Source organism: Rhynchophorus ferrugineus, unplaced genomic scaffold (genome assembly GCF_030347505.1).
Source record: "Rhynchophorus ferrugineus isolate W39M unplaced genomic scaffold, kcgeb_rfMv2 rfM3, whole genome shotgun sequence".
In the NCBI taxonomy this organism is placed as follows: Eukaryota; Metazoa; Arthropoda; class Insecta; order Coleoptera; family Curculionidae; genus Rhynchophorus; species Rhynchophorus ferrugineus.
In genome coordinates this window covers 70,493,235-70,503,533 of record NW_027472582.1, presented here as the reverse complement: position 1 = coordinate 70,503,533, position 10,299 = coordinate 70,493,235, and the positions used below count along the sequence as shown (strand labels likewise).

General features: G+C 31.8%; 1 protein-coding gene across 2 annotated transcripts in view; it reads right to left on the bottom strand.

Annotated features, from left to right (window-relative positions):
• Positions 1 to 623: 623 nt before the first annotated feature.
• The window catches only part of LOC143193395 (potassium voltage-gated channel subfamily KQT member 1), a 107,471-nt gene continuing 97,795 nt past the window's right edge, over positions 624 to 10,299 (bottom strand). For both annotated transcript variants that reach the window (XM_076399591.1, XM_076399592.1), the window contains exons 13-15: positions 8,565 to 8,721; positions 1,446 to 1,568; positions 624 to 858 (exon numbers count right to left, since the gene is read on the bottom strand). In XM_076399591.1, the coding sequence (XP_076255706.1) occupies positions 760 to 858; positions 1,446 to 1,568; positions 8,565 to 8,721 (379 nt within the window). In that variant the 3' untranslated portion in view covers positions 624 to 759. The remainder of the gene's footprint in view (positions 859 to 1,445; positions 1,569 to 8,564; positions 8,722 to 10,299) is intronic.

Below are 10,299 nucleotides of genomic sequence, written 5' to 3'. Positions count from 1 at the left end.
TATCGGATGTTCGTTATACTCTTACCGTATGGACAAAAAGAATCGTGAACATCACAAATATAAATTTACAACCATACCCCAACAAGATTCGAACACTCGATTATTACGACCGTAGGAGGACTGTCCTGCCGACTGACCTCTGTGCAAATCAAGAAATTCTTAAACTAAATGTAATGACAATTACCTCGAGCCATTCGATTAGCGAGATGAATAAAACTTGGACTATATATGAACTAAGTCATATAAATGTTCCAGATTAATATTTATATTATTTTAATGAAAGGCCCTAATCTTAGTCTTTGATATTAATTACATATAATTTAATGATATGGTTTAAAAGAGAAAATCGTTCTTACTAAGAATTATAATCTAATACTGAAGATTTTTGTAATATCTAATAGTATACAAAGTAAAATAAAGTAAGCTAGTACTATTTAATATTTTGATTGGATTTGAATGAGAATAGCTAATAAATCTACGAATTTAAATATTGGGTGATGATGAAATATCTGCGTAGTCTACAAAGTTCGTCTACAGGCCTAATTTTAATTAGATTGCGGGTAAATCGCGTCTACCGCATTTCACGTTATAATATAATTTAGTACCTTTGTGGAAACAACCATTTTTTTTGCGAATAGTTGAAAATTACGGTATCATATTTATAATATAATATTATGTGTCTAGAATTCCTTGAGTTCACTTTATATAACATTATTATACTTTCCGCTCCTTCGGATATCTTCTTTCCGTCCATTAGGATTATGTTTCATTATCGGATAGTTTAATAGCCAGTTGTTTTTGTATCATGGTGTTCAATGTCTGGGTCAATACGTCCAGCTTTTTATCCATCGTAGATAGCTGAAACATAAATACAAATATCACTTTTAAAACTCTTGATTAATTCTTCGAACAGATCTAGGGATTTAACAGCACCAAACTTTTTCTTATGGGGTTTCTTAAAATCAAAGGTGATCAAAATGATTCAAAATCTTAGAAACAATATTCGTCAAGAAATTGAAGAAATTCAGACTCAGATGTTGCAGGATGTCATGAAAAATGCCTTAAAAAGAACCGAAAGTTTCATCGCGAATCGCGGTCACCATTTCGCCGATATAATTTTTCAATCATAACAGAAGAAATATGTAAGGACCAAATAAACTTTTTATGGAAACTAAACTTACTTATCTTTTGTTTTAGCAAAGTTATAGGCAATCAAAATGGTAGAGTTTTGCACCACGTTGTATATGAACTAGATAATTTCATAATATGTGCTTTTCGTAATATCTCTATTCTAATGTTCATTTTAAGATATACTCAATGGGTATAATAATATAGTTAAGATGACCGAATACAAATTTAGAAAATATTTCAATATCCACCAAAGGGAATTTTTATGTAAGATTACGTGCCTTAGATGTTTTATGCATTAAATTGAGATTACTTACCTGCTGCTCCACTCTGTATAAACGTGCTCCAACGGTCATCGGTTTAACATTCCCCACTCTGTCAATGCCAGCCAAATAACTACCTGGCTTACCCAGTGTTTGATCCAATCTTCTTTGAAGTTCCTTAAAATCGTAATAGTATCAGCATATAAATAACCTATAAGATTCTTATTCATTGTCATTATATATATATATATATATATATATATATATATATATATATATATATATATATAGACAAAATATGAATCGATTTTTATAATTCCACCCATGTGTCTTTGCAGGACAATAAAATAAAAGGCAATTTATTAACAAAGGTCCATAAAATATATATTGCGACCGACAAAGCATTTATACATATAATAAATTATGCTAATAAATATTAACAAACATCTTAAGAATACCTTTATTTTTAAATTGTTGTATATAATACTATAATATAAAATTTGTAGTCAAAATGTTGTCCACATTTTTTATCTCCTACACAAATAATATGGTTCTGATAACTAATAAATTAAGCAGCTTCCCCACGATTCTCATTCAATGTATTCGCAAACTTCTAAACTGAAAAAAACTGAAAGACTTCTAAGACGGTAGGACTTCATTTAAATATTGGGGAACTACTACTACTGAGTAGGACAATTTTAATTATATATAAAACTTCAGCTATTATATGAAAATCATCAATTGACTGACTCAACATTGTTTCATGCATGTTTTTAGATAACATTTCTTTCAAAATTTCAATATAATTACTTTCGTAATTAAATAAAAATTTATAACTACATCCTCAATTACATTTTTGTGAATGATTAATATTTGTTGAAATACAAAAATTCATTTATAAAGATTATATATAAATTCAGCTTGAAAAATTGGAAACTAGTCGACTGACTTGAAATTTTAACTCGGCATTATTCAGATAGAAATAATCTGAAAGAACAAAAAGATTAAAAATGATTGCCGTACCTAAGAACCATAAAAGGTAAGTATTTAAAAGGATTTGAAAGATTAAAAAGGATTTAATGGAATTAAAAATCGAATTGTAACTGACTGAATGAGTATTTATGTACGACTTTTTTAATCTCTATTTTCTTACATTACTATTTGTTTTCGCTGATTTGTTTTCAAAAATGTCATATTTTTAAGTAATAATAGTATAAAGAGTAATTAATGAATTCTACAAATATTAATATATTTTTATGTTTTCAAGTATGCAAATATGAATTGATTTTATTTTTTGGCATTTCATTACTGTAGTTTATAAGAAAGAAAGAGAACTATAACTATTAAACGATAAAGAACATGACGGACCTGTAGAAAGACCCTGCAGAAGTCTTAGGAAAAGAGGGTTAACAACAGCAAGAGTAAATTAATGAACTGGTAGGATAAATGCAGCTGTAACTTCTGAGTAATTAACATTCATAATATAGAATTAATTTTTCAATACAATATCTCTTATTCCGACAGATATTTTTTAAATGTATTTATCATTAAAAGTGGTCTTCTAGACCAACCATTAAATTACTGATAACAATTATTATTAGAATTTACACACTATAGTCTATCCAGCGTTCACATGCGCACTTCGTCACACGAGTTTCCAGGTTTTAGTCCTCTTCAGCGAACAGAGTGTCGTCCATGAAGTAGTTTAGGCGCTTCTAGGTTTTCATGATTGTATAGCCTGGCTTCCTGTTTCCCAGAAACTTTTTAATGTAATCCCTGGCTCTAGGAATATCTTGGTTACCATGTAAATCTTCATTGCATATACAACAAGGTGCCACTGCGTTACGTTTTACTTTATTCTGAAATACTGAAAATATCTTTACATCGCTGTCCCACAGTTCTATATTATATAGCCATATCGCTTTGAACACCTGATTGTACATCACTAACTTATTGTGAATCGGCAATTTTGAATTTTCTTCCAAGAAGTCAATGTAACTGTTTTTATTTAATTTTGTCCTTTTTTCTCATTCCATCTTACTTTGAAACATGCCTAAATATTTAGTGCTATTTACATATGGTACCACAGAATCATTTGATTTCAAGACCTGTGGATTGTTCAGTTTTTTGTTGATAAAATTAATGGGAACAGATCTAAGCTCATTTAATTTTGTTCTCCATTGTTTGGTCCAGTCGATTAGTTTATCGATGCTGCCTGTACCCCGTTATAGATGTATCCTGGTTTTTGTCCACTACTAACAGTGCTGCATAATCCGTAAATGTAGCTATGGTAATTACTTCGAAAATTGGTACGACTTTAAAATATATAGATGATAGGTCCCTAATACGCTGCCCTGAGGCACTCTCGCTTGTATTTTTTAATTCAGAATGAGCTATGAGCTGTGAGCTTAATATCTCTATATATTGCTTCAGCAGAATTTTGTTCAAATTATATATCAGTCGCTGGTATCAAACTTTATCGAAGGCATGTACTATGTCTAGGAAAACTGCAAAGCACATTTATTTTTCTTCCAAAGAACGCTCCATGATATCTGTTATTCTATGGACCTGGTCGATTTTTTAATGTATTTGTGGGACTCCAAACTGATCCGAAATTTCGTTAATTTGCTTGATTATTAAACTTATTCTCTTGAATAATATTTTATCGATAAATTTCGACAGATGTGGAGATCAAAATCAAAGGACTTCAGGTTATATTACATCTTGCGTTCATTATGACTATTAACAAAACTTAGGGGCAATAATAATTGCAAATTTGCGGTTTTAACTTCGAAAATGAGTACATCTCTCATGTGCAATAATACGTCTCGCGCTTCAGAATATTTTCATTTTCACTGGCTTTGCAGTGACACACATATTTTATTTATTTTCATATATTTCATAATACACCAAGTCAAAATAATACTCTAATTAGAACAATGTGTTTACTAGACATATCTATGTCTACTGTAATATTACCACTTTATACTACTAAAAATTAATATCATACTGAGCTATAGGCAAAATCAGCTGGGTTTTTTTAGTTACGCATAAAATATTTACTACGTGGCATATCAATTAATTTGTGAGTATTACATAGAAATTAATCGCAGAAAACAACAAAAAATATATTTTAAATTCGTAAGTTTGTTGTCAAAATACTTTTCCAAGTTAATGGTTTAATTAACGCCGATGGACATCTGCAGTAATAGTTTCTTTCAGTTTTGACAAAGTTCCACACCTTGCCGAACCCAACATCTTCACAGTAATATTTAAAGGCCACGAATTTGTTGCTTCAGTATCGATGTGGATGGTACTCCTGGACTAACCTATGACTCTTTGAGCCTGATATTGTATAGTACATTCACTTGTCATAGCCAATCGGAATACGCCACTGAAAATGCTTATTTTGTAACCAAGAAACCATAATGTTGAAGCTGTTCGAGTTGCTATTTTCAATCAATTCCTTTCGCAGATATTTCCCCTCTTTTTTTTTATCTCCCTCATCATATGTAAATGCCCAGAAACATTGAATTTACCAACTGTTAAGCTTTATGAAAGCCGTATAGGATTTTAAGCCGTGTTTTCGTCCAATATGTCTTAGAATTCATAGTAGACCAATTCTTTTGGCCCTTCTAGCCTTTTGCGCTGACACTAAAATTAGCATACCTTAAATGTTGAAGCCGATTGGCATCTGAACACACTCAATAGCTCAACAATAGCAAATGGCACACTATTAATTTATGTAGAGATATGTCAAATCTATCTAATTTTTTATTGAACAATTTCTATACCTCTCATTTGAACCAACATATATCACTGCTAATATAATAAGTATAGACCAATATAGACCTAATTAATTTAGATTCACTGCTTTACATTCATCATGTAATATTTCGTTACGAATTCATGAAGTTGCGCTAAATAACCCTATTGTTTAACGTAAAAATACTATCCGATTCCCAACCAAAAAAAAACCGTATTGTCACAGAGCAAAGCCAGTCGGCCACAGGATGAAGCGCCCCTTATTTTGTAATAAACGTTATTGTCCTGATTTTGATGCAAATCCCGTAGAAAGACCCGAACGTTTCCATTTATATAATTAAGTGAATCCGTTTTAATCAGGACGATGACAGTTAAATTTAGGCCTACTATGATGTAATGAAAATGGAATATATTGTCGGTATTGTAAAAGTGTCTAAAACAATTGTGGGTTTGTATACATGTATATATGTTAAAGCTCGAAACTAAAACCGAATGTAATATTTGAATAAATATATATCATATACATTTATCATATACATGTATCATATACCCATATCATATATTTCATGCTATATCATATGTATATAATATATATGTCATATATATTGCATTAACTCAATTAACTGTGATCAATTTATTTATGAAGAAAATAAGGCAAATTAACAACTCCCAAGGTACCTAAAGCATTCTTTAAGATAATTTACTAGCATTCAGGTAAAAGCATCGCAGTTCAAGCTGTAGCTTCGGCAAATATTATAAGTATTCAGAACTCATTTTGCCATGTCATGCCACCTGTCGAAATTTTACTACATCAAATTTAGAAATTATAAAGAAAACAGTTACAATGAAACGTTTGAGAGTTTATCTTTGCCAATTTTGCATATCCCTCAAAAATTTCACCTTTTGTATATAGACAGTCCACACTGTCCTAGAGAGTACTAATATTTAAACAATAAATAACTTGCAACAATAACTATAGTAATGTAACTGTTACTATTTTCAATACAATAATTAAACTAAACTCGTATGTTGATTATACGTTGTTTTTTATTGTATAGCTATATAAAACTAATATTGACTGATATGCTGAATATAAAGCAATATCTGTAAGACCGCTATCATCATCTTACACTTACCGGAAGTTTTTGTCTAGTTTTATGTTGATCTGAGCAAATGTGAGCACGATCCAATTGATCATACTGATCATTCAAAATAACGCGTTGAGTACTTACGCTGTTTGGATGAGATTAAATAATATATTAAACATGGAAACACTATAATGTATCTGTATTAAGAAGATCATCAGTTAAATGGCCAGCGAGTCAGCCCAAGAAAACCAAAAACTCAAAAGACAGCTTGCATAAAATATAATTCATCAAACACCTTGAGAAAGATAAAATTATCAATTGCAACTAGTATGTTGTTTTTAATGGATCAATTTAGTATAGGAATCAATAAAAATCAACAACTGTATATACAGAAGAAAGTTGTTTTACCACCTGGTATGGTATCCAGATCACGTATCTGTTTTAAGAAGGCCATCAGTTAAATGGCCTGCCGAGTCAGCCCAAGAAAACCAAAAACTCAAAAGACAGGTTGCATAAAATATTATTCATCAAACACCTTGAGGAAGATAAAATTATCAATTGCATATAGTATGTTGTTTTTAATGGATCAATTAAGTATAGGAATCAATCAGAAGAAAGTTGTTTTACCTCCTGGTATGGTATCCAGATCTACCCTCAGTTAACACTTTTTGTAAACAAAATAGATGGAAAGGATTATCGAAGTGTCAGTTGGAGGAAACTTACTTTCATATCGACGTTTAAGAGCAATTTGTTGATGAATTAAGCCATTTGCTGGAAAAATTTTCGATATGTCTCAGTAATAAGAAAGAAATATATAGGAGACCACTCAATAATTATCTAAGTCATTAAAACGTCGATTAAATTGAATTACTTTGGTATATTTTTGAATATCGTAACTTCCAGATTTGGCTCCTAGTGATGCCCCAGGGAAAGAAAGGAAGGCTAAAATGGAGCCAGTCAACAAATCATCCTTCAAAAACTGTTCATCTACAAGTCGGAGGAATGCTGAGTTGAGTTATAACAAACAGTAACTGACGAATGGTTATAAATAAATAAAAATACTAAATAATTTACAATTATATATAGGTGTAACATGAATAGATATATTTCACAAAATCGAAGACTGCTGGGATATAGAATCATAATAAAGGTGTTAAAATATGACAAAAGATATATTGTACACCTAATTTAATAAGTGCTACGAATGTGAAGCTCCGGATCCAATCTTCATGTTCCTGAACGCGGCATGCTGCAAATACTGTAGTAAAGTAATAATAAGGGACGACATCATATTGAATTGAACGAGGAGACGTAATCATTCGACTTTTACGAGGCAATATACGAACTCCGCGTAATTGAAAGGTAACGATATTCAGGCTACTCTCTTAAAAGCCACGTTTTATATCGCGGAAATATAATTAGGAAAGAGTACACTCGTATAAGAAACATTTTCTACCCGATAAATAAGTAACGTTGGTGTAATTAAAAGATCTCCATTAAAAAATAAAATTTCATGTAAGATGTAAAATTATATACTACTGATATTTCATAACTTTTCTCTGAGATAAAGATAGAAAAGACTGAAACTTATATAGAATCCATACTAAACATTAGAAGTTATAATTTATAAATATATGATACATACTTTAACCTTCCATGATATACATATAGAAAAAGTGCTAAATTTTTTGATGTCTCAGATAAAAGATAAAACATTCAAAATGTATGTATTTTAGGGCGAAACAAACAAAAATATACTTTTAGTTCTTCAATAATCGAAGTGCATCTCATAAAATCAAATACAAATTTAGAGCTTGTGCGAACTATCGTCTGATCACACTCCAGTATTGCTAACATTACGTACGACAATTTTGAAAAATAAGAACAAGGAAGCCTGTTGAATGAATGAAGCAAAATGAATGGGTTCGACGCAACGATGAAAAAGCTGAATTAGTCGCAGAAAATTTAGCCAGCGTATTGGAACCCAATGATGTGGAATCTGCGATAGATATATACCATACTTATCAGCCGGATGTAGCTGTAAATATGATTTCTCCAGTAAAAGTTGTGACAGAAATTGAAAACAACATCAATCCAAAAAACGCTCATGAAATTGATGATATTTCACCTGAGGGATGCACGATTCCTCAAGCAGGATCAGCTAAATACTGTACTGTGTATTAATGCAAATACAACAAAACAGTAGTAATAAACTAATTAATAAATTAAAATTGTAATTAATAAACTATACTAAAATACGCTGCATATTGGTCGGAACACTGAGAAAAATTAATTATCCATTTAACAGAATTAAACTTACTTTTATTCTGACCATCATGTTCAGATGCCCCTGGCTGTATTGCTCGATCACGTCTCTGACGTCATACGGTTTCCTAGCCTGTTGGAACTTTCGACGTGCCACAAAGTATTTGATTTTCCTAATGGCACGTATGGCGTTTTTGTGAGCATCCGTTAACCTATAAATAATTAACATCCTGTGTATAGTTTTCGATAAGGAAACGAATCGTCAGAAAAATGTTATACAAAGACTGTGAATTCATCTTGTGGACACTTCAAACCCTTAAAATTAATTCACAGTTTTAATAAAATCCATTATTCGCTTATGATTTTGTTCGGTATTATTATAATCACCTCAACAATATTGGTATATTTACAATGACCAATCAAACACTCATGAATGTTGTTCTTGAAATCACGAAATTCATATATTGCGATGATTTTTATGGATGGTGGTTCATCAGCAATCAAGATTCAGCACCAATACAGCATCATTTTCAGAATTAACCATATTTTCACTCTCTCCATCTCAACTAATAGGCTGCTGTTGGTGTTGTAGAACCTAGTAACTGCTCTGGCATCGGACCATATGAGTTTCCTATGTTTAAGATCGCTCTGCATGATCTTGATGCATATTTATTCGGACATGTTGCATGATTCGTGTCATCGAAAAGATCAATTCGAATTTCTCTGAATTTGATTCGAAATGGTGTATCGATTGTTGGACCTTAAAGAAGTGGCCTTCATTTTGACACGAACTATAAGCATCGTGAACATGGCAGTTGAAAGAACTCAAGTTTATAAATGTGAAACTGTTACAGGAGACATAGACACTGTCATATCTCGGAGCCATACAGGACCATACAAAGATTGGTGCAAGAAGAATTTGAAAGAGACGGATTTTATCGTCCCTTCCTCATTGAACTCACATAACTTAGAGATATAAAAGCTCATGTAGCATGGCCGATTTGGTTTATTGCTTCAGCAGTGGATAACCATTTTCATCCATGGTCATTTGGATCTGCAGTATCTTGTAGCATTGCATTCAACACCATGTCCAGGAACTTTACCAACTCTTATTTGAATTGAGAGCATTAGAGGAATATAAAAAGGGAAAAGACGCTATAGCCAATTTTGATTTTATTTGCCACGAGATATATTGTGTTGTCAAATAGGTTGCGGCTTTTTATATAACAGGTCAATAAAAAAATCCCCGGCCTAACACATAGATGGCGCTACTTGTTAGCCCTAATCCTCAAAATGTGCGTGTATAAATTTCACAGCTGTTGGATCACTATGTTGTGAATTAAAGCATTTATAGCATTTTGAGTGAAGCAACTTTTGTTACTGTGAAAAAATGGATAAAAAGCAATTTGCAGTTGAAGCAAAAACTTGGTTTGATGCCGAGTTTCCGAACACTGCCCCAGGAAAATCAACCATCAAGGATTGGTATGCTAAGTTCAGACGTGGTGACATGAGCATCGAAGACGATGAACGCAGTGGACGCCCAAAAGAGTTTGTTACCGACGAAAACATTTAAAAAATCCACAAAATGATTTTGAATGACCGTAAATTGGAATTGAATGAAATAGCAGACACTCTAAAGATATCAACTGAATGTGTACATCATATCGTTTACGAATATTTGAGTATGAGAAAGCTCTGTGTAAAGTGGGCGCCGCGCAAGCTCGCTTTTGACCAAAAACAAGGACGAGTTCATGATTGGGAGCAATGTTTGAAGATGATCAAGCGTAATA